The 27,482-nt window shown below is 39.2% G+C and overlaps 1 protein-coding gene across 1 annotated transcript; it reads left to right on the forward strand.

Annotated features, from left to right (window-relative positions):
- GNAT3 (G protein subunit alpha transducin 3) lies at window positions 1–26,100 on the forward strand (the record flags this gene model as incomplete). The annotated part of the gene is made up of 8 exons (XM_082498340.1): window positions 1–160; window positions 6,726–6,768; window positions 11,814–11,955; window positions 15,462–15,619; window positions 19,756–19,884; window positions 24,083–24,212; window positions 24,419–24,572; window positions 25,910–26,100. The coding sequence occupies exons 1-8, from the start codon at window positions 43–45 to the stop codon at window positions 26,098–26,100; spliced, it is 1,065 nt and encodes a 354-aa protein (XP_082354466.1). The 5' UTR covers window positions 1–42.
- Window positions 26,101–27,482: the final 1,382 nt, after the last annotated feature.

Genomic DNA, 27,482 nt, shown 5'->3' on the forward strand with positions numbered 1-27,482 from the left:
AGCAAATCAGCTGGACAAATCGAGGAGTTTTAACACCTCAAGATGGGCAGCGGAGCCAGTTCTGAGAGCAAGGAGTCGGCCAGGAGATCCAGGGAACTGGAAAAGAAACTCCAGGCAGATGCAGAGCGGGAAGCCAGGACAGTCAAACTACTGCTCTTGGGTAAATAGAATAAATATTGCTCATAATGCTTTTCCGTTGATGGGTTATCTTGCTCTGGAATTACATTTCAGTACTGTCAATTTCCCACCTCTCACTATTTTATTTGAAGAAGACAATCCTGTAATAATTGTTCAACATGTTTTCTAGTTATGAACACTTGTGAAACAACTAATTAAATCACAGTGGACAGGCTGGAAATGGCCATGTCATTGCATGTACTCAATTTTAAATATTATTAATCATTGACTTTGAAAAGATTTGAGAAAATAAGAACCTACTGTTAGAACAAATGTTATGATGCTTACTTACACAGCATGTAGCACAGACTTATCTTTTTTTTTTTTTTCATGGCTCTATAAGCATTCATTTGCAGCAGGATTAAGTGAGATAACTAGTTACACAGAAAATCCACAGGTGTCACAATGTATTGATATTGTTTATTTGCCAAACTGTTGCACTTCATTTTTTTACAGAAGCAGAAAGTGACTTAGAAGGGCTTTTTTTCAATGTATAAAAATGACACTGTGGAGAGTGGAATAGAAAGTAATGAAATAAGATGAAAACAGATGAATATGCTCACAGACTACTACTTCTAACCCACACTATGATCAATTTATCAGCAGCCAGCGGGTGTAATGGCAAAAGAAAAACTAATTTTTTTTCTTGATACAGCTTTATTTTTCTCTCTTTTTTTTCCATGGTACTGCGTGGCCTACAAGAAATATCCAAAAGCACAGTAACACTGCCACTGTCTTAATATTTTTCTTCTAACAGTACGATGCCTTCTATGAGAGTACACATTTGTTTCACCAAATGAGTAGAAAAAAAGCCTTTGATCATTGAAATGTTATTTTTTTCTTCACTGTAACTGCAATGTTTACAAATGCTTTTAAACTGACATTGATTCACACTTAGCTAGATCCCTTCAATAAAGTAAATCAGCTTAACTCTGTTGTATCTTGTGCAAAAAGTCTATTTATACCTGCTGAGAATCTAACTATTATTAATAAAGAAATAAGAGAAAAACACAAGCACGCAGGTTTCTCAAATCATAACAGGAAAGTAGCAGTTTGATACCCTTTATATACTCTCACTATTCAGATTGAAGTTTACAAAGCTTTTCAGTCCAGTGGAGAATATGAAGATTTTCTGTGCCACATTAATACAAAATATTGCCCCTACTGAGACAAGCTTGAGTTGGTAAAAAAAAAAAAAAAAAAAACCAACAGAATAATACTTTCATTTGAACTTTCATAAAGTTTCAATACTTTTCTATCTACTCTTACAAAAAGGAATTGGCATATTGAGTTAGAATCAGGGTCCGTCTACTCCAGCATCCTGTCTCTGACCTTAACTAACACTGATCCATGAGGAAGATGTAAGAAATCCTTTAAGAGGAATTTATAGGATAAAGATGAATTTATAAGATAAAGAGGAATTTATAAGATAAGCAGTTTCATGATGTATTTTGATCTTCAAGCCTTCATGTCTCGGCACTAGCACTAGAGCCTGTCTTACAGTAGGACACAGACTAAATTACCCCTCCCAGAACACATGCATGTATTTAGTATTAAGAACTTCAGTTCTTAATGTTTCCGAATGCATATTATCAGTCTTTTTCTGACACTATTTATATCACATTCTTAAGACAACCTTAGTAAAACACTTTGAGATTAATTGCAAGCTATATGAAAAAGACTTCTAGTTCATTTATTTCAAATCTGAACATGTTTCAGTTTCATCAACCATACAAGCACTATTTTCATGAGACAAGCATCAGAATCTAAAATACTTTTGCTGAAGTCTTCTTTATAGTATATATTTCTATAGTATCTTCCTTTATTCATGTCCCACATGATAAATATTAAAATTTGTCAGTGGGCAGTGTTTTGGAAGATCTTTTCTCCTGGGAACTGTTACGACAAATCACAAGGAACAAAAGACTTGGCAAAAAAGCCTGTTGGGGAAAAAAAAATATAGAGGCAACAGCTTGAATTTTCTTATTCTTAAAAAGGCAAGAGATGAATAAAATGTGAATCCGTTTTGAGCCTATTGCACATTTAGAGTGAAAGTGTCTCCTCAACACCTGGAATCACAGCTGCTGAAGCAACGTATATAAGGGGCACCATATAGCCCCTTCCATAGTCAACCAGTGAAATGGCCAGGTAGGAGAGGATTAAATTGACTACATTCAGATCTCGGCCTGTTATCTTCCCATACCTCTAAGGTGATCTCGGAAATGATTCAAATTTTACACTTCATAAATCAAGGGCAGCTCCAGTCAAGCCAACCAGCTTGGTAATGCTGGTTGGCTTGAACGAAACCTTCCTACTTGAGTTGGTTTCTGCTCATTCAGACCGTATGTTCCCTCTGTATTACAGACCAGATGTCACCATTGCTTCTTTTGCTGTAGGCAAATTGGTAGAAAACGCTCAGAAAAAAAATGGATATGTATATCATTATTTTTTTCAGTGTAATCATTATGCTCTTACCCTTAAAAATGTAAAAAAAAAAAAAAAAAAAAAAAAAAGAAAAAAATGTATTCTGACCATTTCCTGAGAGGATTATTTAATATCTGGTCTGGTTTCTCTGCAACCTTCAATAGGTCCCTTTGCAAAAATGAAATTACATCCAGAAATCAAAGACACCACATTTGTTTATGTTAAGGTCTGTGATCTGAGCCAACACATTATCTGTGTTGAGGTGATAATTTACAGTTTATATGACACGCACATAAAAAGTGCACATATAAACTGGAGGAGGAAGAAAATTATGTGACGTCCCTCACAAGTTGTCCAGGAGCCAGAAGGGTTAAGTCCTCTGTGTTAGGCGTTCCTATGTTGTCAAGGCCACCCCACCCCCCCGCCTCATCCACAAATCTAGCCTCTACTTATTTATACTTCCAAAAAATCAGATTGCTTTATGAGTCTGGAACAAACTCCAAGGCGGAAGTTTTATTTCCTTTGTATCAATCAGGGCCATATCTTGCCTTCCACATCACACGCAGTTTATATACTTTTTAGGAGGCCAGCTTGCAATTTATTTGTGTGCAAAGTACAGCGTGCATTTGAAATGTGGCCAAAACAGCTGGTGCTCACAGTGATGTTTCACAGAAATATGAACCTAGTTCAGTTTAAATAAACATTAAAACTGTGAAAGTATTTATTTTCAAAGTATTGCTCCGTGGCATCATCATCTACGGTTTTCAGTGGCAGGACAAAACTCACCCTCATTTGAGCTGCTCGTCCTCAGCTTGCTTTACTGAGAAATACTCACTTTTAGGTCACAACTCACCCAATTTAATTTAAACATCTGCTTCAGGGTGACAAAAATTGAAAGTGTTTCAGTGTTAGTAGCAAATTTTTTTCTCCACTGACTATAAAAGGTCTCTGATAAGTAGTCTGTAGAAGTTTAAAGTATAGGCATCTCAAACCCGTTAAATGGATCAGTTACTGCAGTATTGAAGTAGGGTTTGAGTTCTTGTAATTAACACCTGTGCTGGAAGGAAAGACATTGAGCACAAAGATGGCCTAACAGTCCTATTGACTGGAATACACTGATTTTCTTTTTTGGGGGGTGGGGCAGCAGTTAAGGACCTCATTCCCTCAAGAGGGTTAGATCTTAGATCTCTTCTCTAGTTTCTTTCTCCCATGAAGAAAATTTGTTGAGTTTTATGTCATTGTCAATGGCTTTTGTCACAGTTTTCAAACGACATTCAGGCCGTAGGGTTTTTTGTTATTTTCTTATCTTTACTTCTGGAAACTTTCCTAAACCAAACCTCTACTTTCACATAAATAATAACTGTAAAGAGATAATAGCTCTTGATCTAAGACACAAAAGCAGCTTAATATACAAAAGCAACCTTCTGTAACAGCTCAGCAGATGCTAAACTTGAAAGGTGCTTCTACTCTCCCCAGTTCCCACAACTATTCAAACAAATTCTGCTTAGAAAAGCAGTAATGTCAAGTTCCAGCTGAGGTCCTGGGTTCTGTTCTCCTTTGAATTTGAGAGACTCTCACCGGCTTTCAAGGCACCTCCATTTTTTTCTCTATTTCTCCTCTGTCTATAAGCCTTGGTGGCCTGCAGGGAAGAGGTCAGGCAGTCCCAGCGCGGTGGGGCGGCTCATGTCCGGCTGCTGGGGGGTGGCTCCTCTGCAGCTCGGTGCCGTGCGGCACTTCTCCAGTCTCCTCTGCAGCCCCAACGTGCCCAGAAACATAATGGGCTTGGGACTTGGGGTGCCATTCAAAATATGCAGAAGAAGAAGAGAGGCGAGTTCTAGTTTGCCAGAGTGCTGTGCGTGCAGCACCACGCTGAAGGTGGAGGTGGCATGGTGAACGTGATCTCTGGAAGAGGTGTGGGAGCAAACTTCCATCGACCTTACTGGCAGTGGGGACATCTTTCAGCTCCCAGGAGCAGGGCCAGAGTTTCAGGCATTGACCGAGATTTCTGTGCCTCTCTTTTCTGTGCCTTTATCCATCTCAAGGAAACTTGGCATCCAAACAGAGGTAGGGAAATCAGAAGTAAATTTGAAAAAGCAAGATCTTAAATCTGTGAAATGTGAAATACAGGCTATGACGTATTATCCCTGGTCCCTACCAGGCTGAGCTACAAATCTTCACAGTGACAGAGAGTTTTTCAAAAGCCAATTAAACTTTCCAAGCTTCAGGATAGAACTAAGTTGGGCCGAACTTCTCATCTTTTATTCAGAAAATCTGGGCTTGATGATAATTGACCTTTTCACTGCCTCCTAAAGGGAAGCTGCCCTCAGCTCCCCATGCAGTCACATAAGGGCTGTCACCATGCACTCTTGCTGCTGTTCCTGTAGCGGGAGGCTACCGCGGTGGGTGGGAAGGTAGCCCTGTCCCCGCTGTCCCCTCTGGGCCTGGCTGGAGGAGCAGGCTGCGCAGGAGCAGGGAGGAAAAAGGAAGCAGGTGCAAAGTAAATTGTTTCTGACCCATTTCCTGAGGTGCAAATGCTGCTGCAACTAACACGATACTCCGGAGGGAAGCCAAAGTCTATCTGTTGTTTAGATAAAGGCATTACTGGATCATAAATTAAAGATGAGCAGAGGCAGAAAAATGCACCCAAAAGATAGAAATTATGCCTCCCACTCTATTTTAACTTTGCCTTTCAGATCTGGAAGAGAGGCTCATTTCTATACGATGTTTCCTGGCTCTTCTCCATCAGGTGAATGTATGAATTCTCAGCAGAGCCTGCTCTCTTCCCTACAAAAAGTGTAGCAAATGCCACCTTACCAACAGGGTTTTACCAAGTTCTTCAGAAGGGCATTGAAGGGATAAGAGATGATCTATGGCAAATTTGCATTTTTTCCAAACTGTGGCAGATGGCAGCATCAGCCCATTTTGCATAGGCTCGTTTTTCTCTTGCACTTTCTGCTGTTCACATCATGGGCTTTGGAAAACATTTTGCGTATGGTTTACTGTCTGTTGTGATTCATTTGAGTAAATTAATCCCTGTCATTTGAATGTTATTAGCTTTACAAAATCTGTTTGGAAAGTCTGTAATCAGTTTGTTCCATTCACTGAGAAGCCCTCAGTTAAAATATCTATGCCCCAGATTTCCTCTTTTGTCAAAAGTATTTGACACCGTCCAGTGAGGTAAACAATAATCTGCAAAGAGAAAAGCAGTGATGAGTCCTGTCCCGTGGATTCACAGGCAAAATTAAATCCTCTCTTCAGGTGCTTTCAAAATCCAGCTCTTGTTTGGCAGTTCTTGCCAAGCCTCACCACTCTCACTGACGGACGTTCAGATGATAGTCACTGGCACTGAGAAGGTTTGCACTGTGATTACTCACTTTCCATGAGATACGAAGGGCAAATGAACCATACATAATCTGACCGAACCTATGCCCCAGTTCTGCAACTGGCTGTGCCAGCAAATGCCTGAACCTCCCCACCAGCTACGGGGATTTCTTGCAGAATCTTTCCCAAGCTGGACCTGTTGCATTGCTCTGTAGGTTTCCCACCTCCAGCCACACTACTTCATAGCAGAAGACCACGGGGCAGAGGAACCAACACAAGACCGGTGTCAAGACATTTGCTCATGTGCTGCCTCTGCCTCATGCGCTACACCACATGCAAGTCTTCACGCTCTGTTTTTCCAGTTGCTCAGAGGCTGCTCAAAGAGCGTGGAACTGGCTGGCTTAGCTTACAAAAGGTCATGAAACACATTAAATGAGCAGCTACAAATCATGTAATGAATTGGACACTGTCAGAAGCTGTAGTTTGCTCATGTCTTTGTGCGCGTCTGCCAGGGATGAAATCAAAATATGACCCAGATTTTATTTCCTGGCTAATTAAAGAGTCTATATTTTTCTACTGAAGTTTCCTTTCTTTTAAAATGTCCCTTTCCTTTTCAGAATTAATACTTTTACTAAGATTTCATTCTTTTTAAGTCTGAACGGACACTAGGGAGGGTTATAGTTAGTGCAACGGGGATCTGTGTGTCTTCATAGATACAAAATTCTGTGTTCCAGAGAGTTATCTTTAATACGTGCTACTTATTCATGTATCAATCAAATCTTCTCAACATTCCCCTTCTGCAGGTGCTGGAGAGTCAGGAAAGAGCACTATTGTAAAGCAAATGAAGTAAGTATATGAATATTCACATCAGTTGTTGAATTTGGTATTTGTAGTATAAGCTATCTAGCTAATGTCTTATTACAATATTTATGCTTATTTGAATAAAATGCAAAGAAACTTCATTCAAATCAAGTTCTCGTTCACCACCACATAAAGAAAAACACAAAGTGACTAAGACACACAGCTGGATTGGTAATCAAGTCCGTCTGATCAAATCATGCACTGGTCCAGCTCCTTATTGAAGACCCGGGGACCTTCTTCATTGGCTTTGGTAGGAGTTACAGTACTGTAGTGAGAATATGAATGTATGAGACAACCAGGCATGGCAGGTCCACCTAGCCTCGTCTCTTGTTTCCTGCAGCAGCTAATGAAGGATGCTAGCAGAAGACCAGACAAGCAAACACACAGTAATACTTACGCTGGATACTCTAACAGTATCTGCTGATCTGTGGCCCAGGCACAATCCTGAACCAGAGACAGCATCACTGTGTTTAGCAGCCCTCAGTTAATTCATGCCTCCATTTCTCCTGAATCTTTTTCTTAACCAATGTAAACTAATAACCTCCACAATATTCTACGGCAAGTAGTTCCACAGTTTAATTGCATATGATGTGAAGATAAAATATTGAAGGATTCACATTGCATAACAGTGCAAAGTTGTTTTTTTTCTCCAAAATGACCTCTGTAGATCATTCTTGGTCTCCACAGTCTTATTCCAGCTCCTGCCGGAGGTCAGAAAGATTGTTCTCAGGTCTCCCACGGGCCAGGTGAGAGCATATTTAGCCACCAGCCTACACAGTCAGCAGCTGCTGCCCACCATCTAGCATGGGTAGGGACAGTCATGAGAACTGCTTTTAGCAAAGAAAGTACCACCCCAAAGGGTTTTCATACAATATTCAATCTGGAAAAAAAAAAACAGGCTGTAGAAGCTCAAATGCAGAAATCTCTGTTCAAATTTGGACTGAGCATCTGGTTAGGAAGATCTTGTGACTGCACCATAAATCTGCTACAAGAATACTTGCACATGTTTGTTCAAAGTGCACGTGGTGCCTCACAGATTGAAGTCAGTAGCTTTATTTCCCCTGGCTTTAGAGGAAGGTCAAATTTTTGTGTGTGTTTGTGTGCGTGTGCGTGTCCCCATTTACAATTCACTATCACAATATTTTCCCATAGAGTAAAACAGGAGAAAACTAAATTCATTCATGTTATTCTTTTAAGGGTAGCCAAAATACTAATCATGTATCTTCTTTAAATAGATAATCCACCTGAGTTCAAGAGATCATACTTACACAGGCAGCAAAAATCCTCCTTTACTGTGTAATCTGCTAAAATATTGCTGTTGTATCTAGCCTTATTTCCACAGAAAGTATCCAGGTTCTGCTTCCTAGACCTGTCCAAATACAGAAAAACATTACACAGGCATCGCAACTGTTTAGGCATGACCCCACTTTGTATGCACCAATCTCTTCCTGTGTAAAAGTCAAGCAGACTGTTTCACAAAATCAGTAAGACTATTTCAAATTTAAGTTCTCCTAACTACTTCATATCTTCACCAATACATTTTAAAGAGTTAAGTAAAAAATGTTATGTCATAAGGGCAACTTTCTACTATTCAAGCAGTTCATTTTGTAACAAAATAGATTCAGAACCATCCATCAAATACTTTGCTAACTTTTTTTGTTCCAGTTAAATAGTGGATAATTTTATTTCTGTTTTGAGGTTCAATCAGGAGACCCTCCCTATTCAGCAAACCATTGAAACGTATTGTGATCAAAACTTCCTCAAGTAGGAGGAGATTAAAGATGTTCCTCTGAATTGAGCACTTTAAGAAGGCTGATAACCCTTAACAGCATTGAGGAGGGGGCAAAAAAACTGCAAAACTGAGAGTTATCTGTAAAGCCTTGTGCATTTATGAGCTGTCAACCTGATCACAAATATGAACTATTTTACAAGAAAACTGTTCATGACAATTATCATTTTTTCATATAAAGTGCCATCTTGCTGTCACAACCAAGGACTTCTTTAGAAAGGGGAAATTTTTCATTAAAAAAAACCACTTTCAGTTATTAATTTTTTCAGTGAAGCATAAGATTTTCTAGAGAAGACTGATAGCCGATTACAAAAGAAACAGTTTTGCAGAAAATAAAATTTCCACCAAAATCAGGGTAGTTTTACTCCTATTAATATAATTTTCTCATTCATAAACCTCATTCTTTCCAGACTGAAGATTTCAGTCAAAGTTAAATGCTTCCACTGAGCTTTGCATAGTATCTTCTGATGCTCAAAATATAGTTATGCTGTGAAGCCCTAAAAAGGCTAGAATGGTTATGAGGGATAACTAAAAAGGAAAAAAAAAAGCTTCTCTGGACCTCTGTGCTTCTCACTAGATCCTTTCCACTGTGCGATATAACCTTTTTAAAACCAAGTTGAGTATTTCTGTGCTATGCTCTACATTAGCAGTACAAACCTACTATAAATAATTCAGCGAATGAAAAGCAGGAAACAAAATATTTGGTAATTTATCATGCCTGCTGAGATTGAATTAACACCACCTATCTGCTAAGAAGCCCTCCTTGCATGAAAAAAAAAAATATCCAAAAGCAGGAGACTAACTTTTTTCCTCCAATAGAAACATAATTTAGATATTATGACTGGTAGCCTAACACCTCATGCCTTCAGCATCCTGCATTTAGTTTTCAAAGGTTGTTTATTTTTTCAAGGAGGATCAGGGAAGAAAATTTTCCATTCGCTAAAATGCTCCTTCTGGCCATGCAAGCTGTCAGGCTGTTTTACAATCCTTCCTTAAGAATGACAGATCTTTAATAAAAGCAGCAAAATTCACTACTGATTTAACTAACATACTTTCTTCCAGACAACATAAATATATTATCTTAAAAAAAAAATAAAAACCAAAAATGAAACAAAAAGAAACAAACAAAACAAAACATGAAAAGCCTCCAGCAAAACCAAGTTTTCTTTCTGTAATTACAGAATCTACTTTTATTTCAGAATCTTATATTTTCTTCCTTCCTTTGTTCTTCAAAGGGAAAGCATGAAAAAATAAAATAGCCATTTACGGACTGTGTTAGGGCCTTTCCTTCTCTCTCATACCAGACTTTTGCAGCCACAAGCGAAACACCCATCTTCCCCAGAAAGCCTGTTATGGCCACCACTGTGAGACACACAAAGTAGGTAAACCAAGTTAATGTACTTCATGGGGTTTGAGTTTCTATATATTTCATTCAATTATTTGTAGAAAAGCTGCTGCTTTCACAGGTAGGGAGGGTAAAAGTGAGAAGAATATGCTTAAGTACCAGTACAAGGTTCAACATTGATGGCAGCTGAAATTATTTCTTGTTAAAGGTGATCTGACCCATTAAGAGAGGCCACCTACACCAGTGGGAAGCTCTAGGCTCCGTGGTGTTTCATATAGAGGACATTGCTTAATGTTCCGTAGTGCTCAAGCAGCAATCCAGACTATCCAGCACACTGTCAGGGAGCTACATTAAACATCCCCTCTAAACAATTCTTATTATTTCATTCAAATCACTGTGTTGACACAAGGATACGTGGATAATTCAGAAGATGGCAAAAGCAGGTTCACTAGTATACCAGGCTGAATAACACAGCTCCCCTTTATTTTCCTCCCAAGTTCAAGAGGATTCCTTCAAATCTTGCAGATGTGCTTGTGTTCATGCTGAAAACAGCAATCAAAAAACCAAAGCTTCAAAACACAGTTTATAGATCTGCCTGGTCTAGAAGTGACTGGGGAAACACTTAGAGATCCCTTTTTTCCTACAGACACTATTCCTACAGATACAAGAAGGCAACTTTCGAGTTTTCTGACATCCGTAAGTCAGAGGGATGTTAATACTCCTGCACATTCAAGTATGATCTGGGTTTTGTCTGTGTGTGTGAGTGAATTATTTTCTGACAGGGCTGACTTCTCCCCTTGAATGCGAAAGTCTCCCCGAGACACACACCTCTACTCATTCTGGGCCAACCTGTCAGATCCTTTCGCATCATCCCTTTCTGCTCATATAGCTCTTTCCAGACTGTATCTCTGGTCAGAGACAGGGAAAAACAAACCCCAAAGCCCAGAAATTATTTATTTAATAACCTGGCCTTTATCGCTGAACAACTGAGGTGAGGAGGAAAAGAGTTTTGGTTCCAGCAGCAGCTAAAGCAGTTTAGTGTCTGTTCATTGAGAATGCACGCCACCAAAACAGATGAAGGTTTCATCCTTTTTCACAGCTCATGGAAAAAGTTGTCTCTGAGTCATGATATAATCTGCACACTGATCTTGGAGAACTTTAACCCCATGCCATTCTCCAGTCAAGGAGGATTATGAAATTATAATCCCTCTGTCAGAATCAGTTTAATTGAATTTGACTGCTAAGGTTCTTTGCCCTCTGGAATACAGGCCAAATCCTCTGGAGTGATATGTATGTCCCCAAAGCCTACAGATAATAACAGTAACACCTTTCAATATCTAGAAATTGTAACTGCTGTACAAAGAAATATTAAAGATTTGTTTGTTGTTGTTTTCTTGAGGAAGTAACTCACAGTGTAGAAATATTTTTTTCAGTAAGTTTTCTACTTTAGGTAAGATTCTGGATGAAAATGAAAATGATTAAATAAGCAATGTGACCCCCCAGGACTGACATCGTAGATTCCCATAATGGAAGATTTGGGATCTAAGTCCAGCTATGCATCTTGCCCTGTATCCACAGAAATGGGAATTGCTCTGGATTCATACATTATCTTATATTAACCCCCCACAAGGCAAAAAAACAACACCTATTCACTCAGACTGGGAAGTCAAAACCTAACCTCATAAACTTAACCTTACGTAGTTGTAGAAACTGTTTACCTGTTCCAGCAGAAGAGGCAGATCAAGCATTGATAAATGCTTTTCCAAGGGCCAGATGGATTCAGTTCTTTCTCAAGCTGACCAGAAAAGCATATGATCCAACTTTTCATTACTTTCTTTTTTCTTTTTTTTTTTTTAATGCATCCCATAAATCTTTTGTTTTCTATTTTTGCACCAGGATCATCCATAAAGATGGTTTCACCTACCAGGAACGCATGGAGTTCAGACCTGTCATTTACAGTAACGCAGTGCAGTCTATCCTGTCTATTGTGAAAGCAATGCCCAAGTTAGGAATCAGTTACGAAAACCCAGCTAGAATTGTGAGTATGACAACCTTTCTCTTGAAATGGGCATCAGAATACAATTTTTTGTAATATAAGAGTAGAGACTAGTAGAACAAAGAAGGTTCAGTGTTTGCTTTATGACAGTGGAAACTAAGTACTGCTTGAGTTTTATGTGACAAGATGTCCTTACTTAATTTTATTTTCTCAAGACTGATGCCTGATGTCCAACCTTTGCATAAACTGCCATTTCATTTGTTACAAAAGAAATGTTCAACTTGCAAAGACATAAGAATGAAAAAAAAAATAAAAAACCCAAACCTTTTCTTAGCTGCTTAGTGACTTATTTATCACTATTGGGAAATGCAATAAGTATTTCCCTTTTATGAACAAATCTTGGGGCTCCGCCATGTAAGGAAGGGTCATGTAGACATGTTTGGAATAGTTCAGTTTGGCATTGCTCCTGGAGCAGAGACCTCCCCGTTGTACAGGAGCAGCACTGGCGCATTGGCACTGCAGAGAAGCGGAGTCTGACCTCCCCGACACGGTTAGCAATCCTACGCACAAGCACACAGAGGAAGAGCCGCAGTAAGAAGCCCTGCTATCTTCTGGCAATCACGCTGAATTTTCAGGGACAGAAGTAAAGGAAAAACACATACCTTTCTTCTCAGTGCAATGATTTAATCTATTGCCTGTAATTCAGACCTTTCTGAGAATTTCTCAAAGGCCTGTCAGAATATCAGCTGGTTCCAGTTTTGGTAAATTCTGCCTATTCCCTAGAGGTTTATTACATCTGCTTATCTGAAAGAGCTTTTCTTGTTCCAGAAGTCTACATTTCATTACAATGACATGTGGTACTTTGACCTAAAAAATGATAAATAAATCCTTCAGAGGTTACTGAAGCACATATAGTCATCTGACAACGCAGAAACTAAATTTTTTCTTACTGTGTTCTTTTAAGGCTCCATGAATGCAAGTCATTCAAGCAAACGTAATGGTGCCCAAAGGCAGCACATAGAAAATAGGCCCATGTGAATGTGCTGCTACTTGGTCCGGTCTCCTCAATTGTGATAGACAGGATAAGGACCCATCTACCAGTCCACATGGCCGAAGACAGCTGAACCTTGCCGCACCTACCCACGGGACCTGGCTCAGCCTCTAATATCCACTACCAGGTCCAAGCTCCGTTTGCCATCTATACCTGAGATACGTTCTGCCTGTGCCCCAGTACTTCAGCCTCTTCTCTCAGCCCTACCAAACCTTCTGAGAGGTTTACACACGTTCACTCATCATCTATGCCACTTTTACAGACATTATTTTCAAGGGATTTCACACCCTGGGGAACCGTGATTGAAATTTTTTGTTAAATAGCCCAGTTTGTTTGTTAGCGTTATATACAACCTAGGGCAGAAAATACGGCTTTTGTAAGTTTATCATTTATAGCACAGTAAGCCTGCTCTTACTGTCATTGGCAAAATAGCTTCTAGAAATACAGTTGAATACACCTGTATAAAATATTTGCAGTGCCTGCCTCCTTTTCCCCCTGAAACACATAAAAACAACCTGGATGTGAGTTTTTAAGAAAACAGAAATTTTGGTCACAGTTATTTGAATCACCACTAAACATTGCCATCTCTTCCAAAAACAAACTTAGCTTGCATTTTCTGTAAAATCATAAGCCATTTATAAGCTTGAGTTGCTTTGATACAAGCTTTGATTTCAGCTGGACTTTGTTCTTGCTGTGTTCTGGTCAGATTTAGCTGCTTAAAGTCATTTAGCCCAAAGATTGGGCTTATCTAGGGCCTGAAAGCAATGGGTTCATCCATTTTCCAGGACTGCCTGTAAATACCTCTAAGTGGTCCTGGGGGTGCCTCAGCACGAAATTTCGAACAACATCTGTTCAGGTGAGAGAGGTATTTTTTTCTTCCTAAAGCCCCACTGCAATCTATTTTTAATATGCAAATCATCTGAAGTCTGTCTAAATGCCAAAGAGAAATGAAACATTATATAAACCAGGGCTATGATAACCTCAATCTGCCGCTATCTTCCTTTTTTACGTAAGCATCAAAATCCACAGTTGCCACCTTTTGCACAATAATCAATGAATATTTACCATACACCTGGAGGGTCTGAGCTCAAGGCTTCTCACTGCAAGCTGTTCAACCAACAAATCCAACATTGTAGGAGGATAGCTATAATCATTAAATGATATGTGATATCTTGAAGGAGAGAACATTCCATCTCTTATCTTGAAGCTGAACAAGTGTGCGCCCTGGAGAGCAGCCCTGGAGACAAATGAGGGGCAGGCACGAGAAAGCGTGACTCAGGTCTGCTGATCCCGGCACCAAGCAAGAGGACGGGAGTGTAGAATGGAGTCGGTAGTGTTTAACATAGAAGGGCAATTGTGTGCCTGCCCTCCGTTCTCTTTCAAATTCTCCAGTGGATATTTCCCCCCCTTTTTTTTTTTCTTTTTCTCCATGCTAACTCATTTTCTCCAATATTTTAGAAAACCTGCATTGTTTCACTTTTGCTTGGTCTCTGACTTTTCCAAAGTTGCCATAAACCCCAACTTCTATTGAAACATACATAGTTTCTATAAACACATATAGTTTCTTTGCAACATATATATATAATGCATACCTAAAATAAAATTGCTACACATTATTGTGTAGATGTTTTCTAGTTTTTAATAAAACATACTCCCTGCCAAAACAGTGCCTGTCAGAATCCATTTACACTTTTGCAACTATTGATTGCAAGTCACTTCAGTTGTCTACTTATACGGCTAGGAAGGAATTATATTCTATAATTATCCACTGCTGTGACAGTGTATCAAATGACCCTATTTTAATCATGCTCTTTACTTACAGTACATTCCTAAGCTGTTAAACACTGAAAAGAAACATTTTCAATGTAATAGATTACTTGAAGTCTTTTTGGATTGACTGCAAAAGGAAGAAATTACAGAATAATACATTTAAAGTATTTGGGATTTTGTTCAGTTACAGGTTTCTTCTTCCCAAAATGAAAAAAAAAAAGCGTATGGGAAATGTATCCACTAGTTATATCCACTTTGCCACATTTCTCACTGTGGCCTACAGCTAGAATTTTTTTTCTTCCAAATACATTCAAAAATATATTTAGCCATATATTTCTGCTTTGATGTAGTTATAATATGTTTAATCTTTAAATACCCTTTTTTATTTAGTTTTTGATACCCCACTACTCTCTCTTACAATAAAAGCCTTCCTTCCAAGTTGGACCTTTTGTGAATACCTATGGTAAGATGAAATTGAGCCCTTGTACAAACAAAACAAGACAACAAAAAGAGGAAAACTCCGTGTATCACAATTTCTGTGTAACCTTGCCCCTAACTAAAGCAAAGTGAACTTGTAAAAGGATATTCATGTGCACAGGCGAGTACAGCTCCCTGGAAAAATCTGTGAAAATCAGAAATTTTGCCCCTGCCAACTCATTGCAAACCAAGCGCATCTTCAAGGAGGTGGAAGTGTGCTTCCACAATATTTACTGAAATTTCTCTTTAGGAAGATGAAAGGAAGCTGTGTGCCATGGCAACAACGCTGGAGGATGGCGACATGTCTTCTGAGTTGGTTGAACTCATCAAACAAGTGTGGAGCGACGGCGGGACACAGGCCTGCTTCGCAAGGGCGGCGGAGTACGAGCTCAACGACTCGGCAGCCTAGTAGGTGACGCCAGCTGCAGATGCTGAACAGCTGGCTACTACCCTAACAGGCAGCACAGGAAGGCTTGCCACAAGAACGCCTCCTCACGCTACGAAAATTATTGCTCATTAACCTGAAATGAATGAGGTTTTTTGCTAATATTTATAATATATTTTTAACCGAAGGAAACAAGTGAAAACAAGGAACAACTTGTTTCTGTGAATTGGTTTAAACTGTAAGAACCAAACAGTCTATTCTCTCCTTGGTACTTACAAGATTGGCAAAATGAGGGAAAAGGAGAATTGAAACAGGTTTTACAGTTTTTTAGAGCTGCACTTTGGATGTATATATTTCAAGCTGTTAAACTTAAGTCCGGAGAAAGCTATAAAAACTTTCCTCTAAACTAACCCGGATGCATGGATGGGTGTTCCCTGGGCCGTCACCATCTCAGCATCCGGCTGGTCTTGGCCAGTGGTGCTACAGCCGCTCTCCAACCTGACGGCCCCAGTTCCCTGTCTGCGACCTAGGAGGTGGCAGGGGACTAGGGCTGCTCAGCTTCTGCTCCAGGAATGGTCACCATTCCGCTGGAGTACATCTCCCAGCTTAGATGTTGTCAGTAAGCTTAGACTTTTCTGGAGTCCCTGGTTTGGTTGCTCCTACAGCTGTTCTTGCAGGCTACGGTGGTCCTGCTCTGCTGTTTTCTCCACAAGTTCATACAAGATGGAAAAGGGAGGTGTCACCTGGGTCAGAGTTTTCCTACAGTGCCCAAGCCTGACTCTAGACCTAGGGCAGGGGGTTGTTCCAGCTGAGGTCCATCTTCCAAGATTTGCAGCTGGAGGTTTCTCTGCTCCTGCAGCTCCTCCTACAGGCTGAGGGCACCTGCAGGGTGAAACCTCACAAGGTGTTGGGTGACCCTTCTACTCGGCAGGGCAAGGCACGATGGGAGGCTAGGCCAGGAGCCAGGCAAACTGAAAGCAGTAACAGCCCACTAATTGTGGAGAGTAGAAGGGATACACCATGAAAATATTAAAAATTCTTTATCTCTTTATATGTTCAAAACTAGAATGAAGACCTTTCTGCAAGATATGTAACCAAAGCAAATATTGCCTGTGTCGATTTGTGCCCGATTTGGCAGTATTTTATGGCAGGCTTGTATTTCTATAGGAACAGTACAGAGCAATCTTTTGTCTCTTAACTTATCCTTTTAGACAGGGCGCAGTGCAGTCCCCAGTACTAAAATCCCATAACAAGTCAGTCATCATCGAGGGAGGTCATGTTCCCCCTCTACTCTGCGCTGGTGAGGCCACAACTGGAATACTGTGTCCAGCTCTGGAATGCCCAATTCAAAAGAGACAGGGAACTACTGGAGAGAGTCCAGTGCAGGGCAACTAAGATAATTGAGGGACTGGAGCACCTCCCTTACGAGGAAAGGCTGAGAGAGCTGGGACTCTTTAGCCTGGATCCGTGATCATAATTAAAAGGAAAAACACGTCTTGAAATACAAAAACCAAACCAAAAATAATTATAAAAAAATGCAGAAAAAAAAAATATTACCTGTTCACCAGGTAACATTCTAGTGCATACACTCTGCCTCGCAGATTAGGTTTTGCTGCCTGATAAGAAGATAGGATAGTCTACAGTAATTCCCTCTCAGCATTACGGGCTGTGTCATGTTTTAACCTGCAATAGGTTTCAGTATTTAAGGGAGCTAGTATAGACTGTAAAGGAGACAATAATCATTATTTATTGCTAGCATTACATTAAAACAACAATATGTTTTTCATCTGCTTGAACACTTCTGAAAATCTCGTTAATCCTCTGTCTTCATCTTTCAGTACCTGATGCTTCTGAAAATCTAGCCTTTGGCTCTGAACCATTAAAATCAACTTAAAATTTGCCCTTGCCACTGGCCTTCTAATGATCAGTTCAAAACCAGCTAGAGTCAGTCAACCTTCTAATGCTACTTTTCAACTTCTTTCAAAACCAACCCCCTATTTCTCAACTCCTGTGAATCAGTTCCTACACACAGTATTGATTTACTGCGTAAACTCTGAGGTTTTCTTTCAGTCTTTTCATTATAAATTCATGCTAATGAAGTTTGATCATTGCCTTTCCCCTGTGTCTTTTAATTGAAAAACAAAATGAGACCATTTGAATAACAGAAAATCTCCTTTATGCCAAAATTGGCTGGAATTTCTTCCTTAGGCTCAACTGGAATTAATCTTGTTTCAAGATGGAGTGATGGGTAAGGAAGAGGCAAAATCGGGATTGTAAATCGTGACTTTAAATGTCATTGTATAACTACATGGTGCTTCTCGCTTGCTCAGTCGTTTGCCTCTCAGGGTAGGATTCCTGTCACCTCATTCAAGCCAAGGAAAGCTCAGGCGTTTAGACCAACCTCCTAGTTTGCGTTCCCTCTTTTGCCAGTGGAGAGCCGGCCTGCAGAGGGTCGCCTTGGAGCTGCCTACAGGTCTAGGAAGAATCTGGAGATGACTCTCTTGCACCATTAACTAGATAATTAACCTGGTCAAATTGTTAATGCAATTACAATTGGTTGCGTTGAATTGAATTTAGGCATTTGTGACTAAGAACTATCAGATCTTTATAATGAATTTTATATACAAGTGTTTACTTTAGTACTTACATGTTTTATAAATTGCAAAATGTCTTTTGTTTCAGCCTTCCACAAAGGTGAGTTAATATGAGTTTGTCTCAGGCCCTACTCAGAGATCCAGAGCTATATTGTTTGGTTTTTTTAAAAAAAAATTATTGTTACCTGGACTTAAATAATGGGCAAACATTGAATTACTCAGATCAACTTCAGCACTCCTTGCTGAGCAGATACAGTTTATTCAATTTAAAATAACAAAATCCCATTTTCAAGCATTACTTACAAATCTTCATATGGAAGATTCTAGCTTTTTAAAAATTTATTTTATTTTATATAATCATTTAATTTAATTTAATTTAATTTCATTTCATTTCATTTCATTTTTTTACTTACAGATGTATTAATATTGTAGACAAGGATGATGAGCTGTGAGGTTTGTTTTGGTAGTCATCTGGTTAAACTGAACAGCAGAATGTCATGCTGGGCAGACTTTGTGTTAGAGAAGAAAAAAAAGGCATGAAGCCTAACAAACATTAGCGAGACCATGTTTTTTTTGTCAGAGACAAGAGGCTACAAATGGAAAGGTACCAACTGTGACTCCGAAAGCTTGGAAATTCTTCAACTATTGTATGTGGTTTCTTCCTTTTGACTTTGTTATTTGAATATTAGTAGTGAAAATGTAGGAAGCTCCCCAGACATCACCTCTTCTTTTCCTTTTTTCAATTCATAACCTCTTTACACAGATTCCCAGACCAGCCAGAGGGATTCATAGGTTCTGCCCAGCCATTTTGGGAAAACTGCATGCCCCTAGAAGAGACGGGAGAAGGGTTGGTGGTAGGACAAGAACAGGCTTCAAAGATCTGGTTTGGATTTTCCTTTCATGCAGATTTTATCTCTGTATGCCAGACATAAAACCAGATAATGCACTCTTTACCAGGGGGTTGTGAGAATACTAACCTAGGGGGTCCTCAGCTTCATTGAAGCTTCTGGTTTTGATTACAAAATATATTTCTTTTTAAATTATCATGTACCTTCCTCTTGTAAACTGATAGGTCTGCAGGAAAAACAGCCCCTAAATGTGAATTCCTCCAAAATATTATGCCCTCCCTTTCACTTAGGAAGGAAGATATTGTTACCACAGGTCTGATAAGATGCAATAATTTCTAGTCAATCTGCTTCTGAAAAATGTTTGCGGTTTTTCCCCTGTGGTGGTAATTTCCACTTGCTGAAAGCAAATCGACAAAACCCCTTTCCTGACAAGGTGGGGTTTTAGTACGCCTGAGGAAAATGAGGATTTTCCTGAACTGAAATTCTCAGAAATATGTTTATTATATACAACTAAATTACACTTCAATATACAAAGGGGGTGGGGGAGGGGAGGAGAAGAAAAGAAAGGCTCTAGATTGTGGATCTAGACTGTATAGTATTGTATTTAAATGTGTAATTTACATAAAATATTTAAAAGCAGCTCAATATGAAATGATTCTGTAATGCTCATTTCACCTTTTGAATTGACCAACCACCGTTTCTTTTTAATCTCCTTAGTTACCTCAACGATTTGGAGAGGTTAGCAAGGCCGGACTACGTGCCTAGTGAGCAAGATGTTTTGCACTCCCGAGTGAAAACAACTGGGATTATAGAGACTCAGTTTTCTTTCAAGGATTTGAACTTCAGGTACGAAAGCCACATTTGACAGTTTTCTGTGGTTTTGTCTTTCTTAAGTATTTCCTTTCAAAGGTATTGACCTATTATAATATTGCTAATCCCATTGTGATATCCTTGAATCCCCTCTTACTGGATATTTTGAAACAGCCAAAAAAGCAAGATATTTTAGCACCAGTACTCCAACTTGAAGCATATAATGGACTGTTGTTAAGAGACCTCAGAATATCAGGTTCTAAAAGACATTTTTACATATGTAAGTGTCTAAAAAGCATTATTTGTATCCTGCCATTTGAATAATTGTTTGTGACATTTATGAAATTTGCTTACCCAAATGTCCTTAACAGCATGCAAAACATTTGATGACTACTAATTTGCATGCACTCTCAACCTTTCACTCTCTTGAGAACAGAAATAACTGCTCTTAACACGGGAATGCATTACGGTTGGCAAAAAAGGTAATAATTTCTGTCCCATGGGAAATTTCTGTATTAGCATGCATGTCTTCATGCTCATTTAAGATGAAATCCAAAATGTTCAGAAAAAAATCTTGAAAACAATGTATCTGAGAAATTTGACTGAAAATAATTGATGATTTCAGATACTCAAGATTTTGCTATGCTTGGTGAACCAATTAAAAGCATCTAATTCCACATGTATTTAAATGAATTATGATGGTTTCACTGTTCTATAATGTTTTTTCTCAATGGACTGAATTCCATTCAATTCTTAATTTAAAAGCTGGGGTGCATATTGAAGAATGTAGTCTAGACAAGAAACTGCCTATAGAGATAGATGGATGTATAAACCACCAGGATTATAAATTTTACATTATTCATGGGGCTTCTATTTTTCTCCTCATGTGGCAATTAAACATCCCCCAAACTATGTATGCTACCACACAGACAGTTTGACACAACAGAGATTACATATACAAAATAGAATTCTGAAGTAGATGCCCTACAAATAAATTATTATCACCTATTAGTACAGTGATCACTTGTGAAAGTTCAGGACTTACCCACTTACCCACTTACCACTTGCTACAGTGCAATGTCACAGACATCATCTTCTTCTCTGATTAACACATTTCCAGACAGCTTTGCACATTGGAAATCTGAGCACCTTCATTTACAATCATAGTTTTATGTAAGAAATAAAATCAGGATGGAGAAAGAAATCATCAGAGTGCAAACCCTCTTTGACAGGAATGTTATCGCTGCTGAAATTCCAATATCAGAATTAGTTTCTAGGTCCAACTGAAATGCAGCACAACTGTGAATTAAGTTACCTGAGTGTCTGCAAACAAAAGGAAGGCTCCTAATGCCACCACAAACACAAAACCCACTGTGTTTAGCCTCTCTGCTATGCATCACAGTAGTGTTATGTGAGTACACTCATTAGTGGTTTTAGGCACTTGAGTAATACGAGGTAAAATCACTAGAAAATAGTTTGAGGGTTTTGAGCTGCTGTAGGGGATGCAGAGCAGCTATAAATACATCTTAACCAGCCAGTTACTGCTACTTTGCATAGCCAGAGCAATGCAAAACAGCTGGAGTATCTTGATGACTCCGCACTTAGGTTGGTAAGTACCATAGAAACACCTATAAAGAGAGGAACACTTCCGCATTCAGAGTGAGTTTTGGTTGATGTACTTAAATGAGGCTTGGGGTCACAAGCCCTACATGGATAAAAAGAAAACATGAACAGATGCCTCATTCACTAAGCACTTGTCCCTCTTCTGCACTGAATGAGGCAGAAAACATTTTGTATCTGTGCAGTAAAAGTCTAACTCCCAGTACTGCTCCAGGGACCTGAATTACAGTGCACAGAAAACATCTCTCTTTATCTGCTACCTTCTTAGTGGTTACTTTGCTGGTTTAGTGTAATTTAGCTTTCTTGCGCTCTTCAATTTATTTCACTAATGTTGACTTTGATTTCCAGAGCTCAGAACACACTTAAGTATTTTTAAAAGGTGGTCTGATCTCCATAGATCCTCTCCTGCTGTTGTTTCCATTGATGTGCTCGGGAGAGTTTGATTGCAATCAGGCAAGCTTTCTTTTAGTCTTCAGGTCTCACTATATGTACCATTAGGACAAATGAACATACAGATAGTCCCATACCTGTAGCTAAATTTTCCAAGACCAGTGCTGGGAAAATATAGAGCTTTCAAGACTAATTTTGACTGTCTTGGTAAAAGAAAAAGATCATCTCAGAAATACATTTTCTACCACTCATAGAGGGAATTCAGTTTTACACATGCATATGTTAAGTTCTGGGCCGACATAAGAAAAGCTAAGCAAACTAAGGTTAATACAACGAAAACTGTCCATAAGCATTGCCTATGGCCTTGATCTTGTCCTTTTTTAACTGACTTCTCATGAATATTCACAGGGCCATACGCTAAAAGCTTGCAGGAAGTGACTACAGATTCATGATTTATGTATGCTTGTGAAATTTTACCACAGACTAAATTTTGAAGCTTTTTTCCCCCCTCATAACCCTGATTTCAGAGTTACATACCACAAATTAAGGAAAACATAACAGCAGGTGACTTTTGCACAATAATCACAGCCAAAAGTCAAGATGCTTTATTCATACTGACCTCACTCTTCAGTAGGCATATGGAACTGTGAAGATATGCTTGGAAGAATGCTGTTACTGTTATCAACATCTTGCTCCACAACAGCTTCCTGATTCCCTAATAATTCACATTTATAGACACCCAATGATCAGACAAAGAGATGAAATGTACTAGAAAAAAAAAAAATCATTTTCTCTAATTACTCCTCAGCTGCAGAAAGAGTTCATCATGAGAATTGGGAAGGTTTTCATTTCTTCTAAGCAGGATGAAAAATTATAAACAATAACCGTTGTTTCCATCAGCTGCATTGCTGATGGTGAAGAAAGCAGGACCAATATACCACAAAAAATGGTGTTTCACTAACAAATTGTTCTTTCTCTTTTTATTACCAACATGATTTTTTTCATACTGAATCCCAATATTTTCATTGTTATAAAAATTGCGTTGTGTTTAATTTTCAGATACTGCAGGAGATACATCCAGAAAATAAGATCTAATGCAGTTTCTTGAAGGAAGGGATAATGCAACAGGGGATTAGGTTTTACAGTTTTAAGTTCAACAACAGGCAGCACAGGGAAAAAGTCATCATGCATATAAGGAAACAGACTAAGTAAGGGTAGGATAAATTTGATTTTTTACATTTTTTCTCCTTTCTAATGCTCTTGAAAAATGTTCAAGTTTGGCACTTTTTATGCCAGAACAATAGTGAAAAGAAAGCCCTATCTCTTTTCACTGACGAAGTGCAAATGTAAGTGGGAATTTTTGAAAGCCAGTGCTAAGCAGAACAACTGTAGCTTTGATGACAGCTCCATCTCAGTTGGGTCCTAACTAGGGCCTGAAGTAGGTCCCAGCTAGGTATGCTCACTTGGCTTTGGACCTCATATAAAGAGTCCATAAAAAGTTCATACGACTACCCAAAGGCAGTAATTTGTGGCAAAGATTGAAGGAAATTAATGCACAGGAGGACAGCCCTACATTTTCCTTTCTACAGATGGATTCCAGCTCCCCACGAACTGCTGCTTAAATAGCAACTAATGAGATTGATAGGGCTGAGACACTCCCCCTGCCAAACGCATGCTGCAGGTTATATCGCTAGCTAAGCAATCGTGCCAAGGCAATTAATAGATGACTAAATATAGATCTACATCAGCCCATTAAACATAACCAGCGGGTCAACCCGTGACCAGCTTCCAGTCATATGCCCTATTGATCAATGTGTCAGTTCACTACAAGCGAAACTATGAAGTAACAAACGACTGGGGATTTGAGGGTCTTTTTTTGATGTTTCATGTATGGATTCTGTCCTGAATAAACCCACACCTGCAGGGCTTAGTGCTGCACTGAGCTCTTACGCAGAGCCCCACTTCCTCAGCACAGAGTGCCACCTGAAAGTACTGAATGTATTATATGCAGGTATTTAAGCCTTTACATTTCATTTTATGCCCACTACAAAGCCATACGATACATAGTACTCCTTGACCTGTTGGGATAGAACCAGACCAATATTTGGAAAAACTGGATATTTGCTTGTCATTCATCTCCAGTTGAACTCTGCACATTAAGAGCATGGCTATGTCCTTATTAGTTAGTGCTTTACATCGTACATATGCTATCTTTTCTGCAAAGGATGTTTGATGTGGGTGGACAGCGATCAGAGAGAAAAAAGTGGATTCACTGCTTTGAGGGAGTTACTTGCATCATATTCTGTGCTGCACTCAGTGCCTATGACATGGTTCTGGTGGAAGATAAAGAAGTGGTGAGTCAGAAGAGACAAACAACCCTTTTTCCTGCTAAGTTTTAATGTAGTCTCTGATGGCATATCAGAACTATTCCTGTTCCCTAATAACAATTTAAAGGCCATTATGCTGTATTGGTTCTTGCCAGTAAAGAACATTACAGTAAAAATGACATATGGGGATGAGATTTGTCAGTCTCTCATGTTTGACTTTTGCATCTCAACAGAACAGAATGCATGAAAGCCTTCAGCTGTTCAACAGCATCTGCAACCACAAATGCTTTGCAGCCACTTCCATCGTGCTGTTTCTAAACAAAAAAGACCTCTTTCAAGAGAAAATAGCAAAAGTTCACCTGAGTATCTGCTTTCCTGAGTATAGTGGTAAGTTTTGGGAGTTTCAGAAGAAAATACATTCAGATGATGTGCAGGCCATGCATTAAAGACTGAGACTTTGAGTCAGGTCACCTCTATATAACCATTTAAATACTAAGTATCTTATCGAAGCATCTAGCCTTTCTCTTAAAAGAATGGTATGGGACAGACACAGCCAGAATCCAATTCATCTCACCTACTCATATTGCTTAGCCTAGACTGGGGTTGTCTTTCTCTGGAGATGCTTATTTCTCTCAATTGGTGGTAGAGGAAGCTGAGAGAACGAGAAGTTTCAGATGGCTAAAGTGCGGTGTGACGAACCCAGCCAATGTTTCACTACAAGTCAGTGGCTTATCCCTCACACATACCATAACTGAATCTAAACTTTTTGTCCCTATTTTGAAAACCCATTCCATAAAGGAAGTCGGCCTCTTGTCACAGTAGCGTCTACTGGAAATAAAAAGCAGCAGCTGTTCCCAGCTGATGCAAGAGAATATGTGAGACTATGTCAGAAAGTGACAGAGAAAAACCAAAATCTGTTGGCATTTTAGTATTAACCTAATGTATTTGGATAGGGAGTGTCCAGAATTAAGCATGTTTAAAGCAATATTATTATTAGAAGACGAGTTCTGTCCAATTCCTGAAAACCAGCTCCTTCACTCCCTTTCTCGGGACACAGCAACCCAAAATTGCTCAGTGCTTCACTGGGATAATCAAACACTGTGTGCTAGACTCAGGGGAGTGGCGCCACTTTACGCCGCCTGAGGCTTCAGACAGGCTGGGAGCCAGCAAGGGCTCTCCGCAGCAGCCTGCCTCCAAGAGTCTCCTGCCGCTCCGGACATTCAGCAGGTGCGCGGTGCCAGTGGTCACACCGGCTGCTGTTCTAAAGGAGCGCTGCTGAAAGGCAGAAAAGCTGCACTAAGAAATTATGACTGAATATATAAGCATCTGAATGTTTCCCCTTTGTCATTTCTTTATCTCTTAATTTTTGTACTTCCCACCAATTTTGTCTGCTATCTGCCCAATCCTCTTTGAATTTATGCTCCTTGCGTTTTTCTTGTGTTTCTCTCACTTTCTGCTCTAAGGTCCTTAACTGTTTCACGCTGACTTACTCAGGAGCATTTCACTTCAGAAATGAGGACTTCTGGTTAGGCATTGAAATTTAAATTTAGGTGGGCAGTTTAGATACAAAATTTTCATACCTAATGCATGGAGTTAATTCCCTTTAGAAAAAAAAAAAAAAAAGAAAAGAAAGAAAAAAAAGAAAACAAGAATTCTTGTTTCTTAAAAGCTGTGAAGAAGTAACAGCTGAAATGTCTTCTGTTTCTTTTACTGTTCTCTGCTAGGACTAAATACATTTGAAGACGCTGGAAATTACATCAAGAAACAATTCCTAGACTTGAACATAAGGAAACAAGATAAAGAGATATATTCTCACTTGACATGTGCCACGGACACTCAGAATGTCAAGTTTGTATTTGATGCAGTCACAGACATAATAATCAAAGAAAATCTGAAAGACTGTGGGCTTTTCTAGCCATCCATTCCCTTGCTCACAGCCTGATTTCATCTCAGTCCACTTTCCTCTCTTCACCCTCTGTGCTGACTGAAATAAAAAACTCTAGGGAAGAAACAATATCAATTAGGCTTTCGTTAGCTGTCAGTTGAACCCTGGGGTATAGCCTGAGCATTGCAGACCAATGCTGACTTTCTGTATGTCATAAGAAGTTTGAAAAAAATGTTCCTGCTCCACAGAGATGCCAGTTGCTGATAAATCCTGCTGGAATCAAAGGGGAATTCCTATTTTAACAAATATGATTTGAAGAACAAGAGGGAATGGCTTCAAGCTCCAACAGGGTAGATTTAGATTGAACATTAGGAAATAATTTTTCACAGAAAGAGTGGTTGGGCATTGGAATAGACTGCCCAGGGAGGTGGTTGAGTAACCATCCCTGGATGTGTTTAAGAGACATTTAGATGTGGTGTTGGGGGACATGGTGTAGGGGGGAACTTTGTAGAGTAGGGTAGATGGTTGGACTCGATGATCTCAAGGGTCTCTTCCAACCTAGACAATTCTATGATTCTATGATTTGAAGGTAATCAGCACTTCTCAGGAAACTGGGGATACCTCAGTAGCCTGTGTTTTCTAGTGATGGGAAAAAAGGTGGTATATAACAGATAACTGAGTTTTGTTTATATTTGAAGCCTTAAGAAAGCTACAGCATTAAACAGTATCAATAGATAACTTCCATTCAGTACTCTTTTGTTTTCATTTTACCTACACAACTCAAAATGATGTAACATTAATTCAACAAAGGCAAACCCCCCAGACTTAACTGGTGTATGACAAAGAGTAAATGTATGACAAAGTAAATATTCATGTTTAATTATACTGTTTTGTTTGAAGAGCTGAGGTGCACATACATAAACACTGCACATGTATAAAATTCACAAATGCAGCTATCCAGTTTGGAAAAAACAAAACACAGTAAAATGGAGGCAAGTTTTTTGAAACCCTAAGGGAGAAAAAATATCACAGTAACTATCAGTTCCTGCATAGAGCATAAAGGCAAGTTGAAACATTATTTTTTTTTTAACAATTAAAGATGAGACTTGGGTTTTTAATAATAATTAATAGTCCTGCTGCTGGACAGATCCCCCAGTGCCCTGTGACTGCAATAGTCGTTTCCACCAGTGCAGAGCAGATGGAAACCCACCAGTCTTTGTGGCAAAAATATATCCTTGGGACTTTGGCACAGAGATCCATTCTCTATGCAAAGAACCTGCTAATGAAGAACTGCTCCCCTTTAACACCTCCTGATTTACTGTGACTATAACTACAGAAAATATTTAACTGTGTTAAACAGAATGGGAGTTCTAAATACATTCAACTGAATTTTTAAATTTGGTCTTGAAACA

This window comes from Vanellus vanellus (genome assembly GCF_965231255.1).
Source record: "Vanellus vanellus genome assembly, chromosome: 1".
Lineage (NCBI taxonomy): Eukaryota > Metazoa > Chordata > Aves > Charadriiformes > Charadriidae > Vanellus > Vanellus vanellus.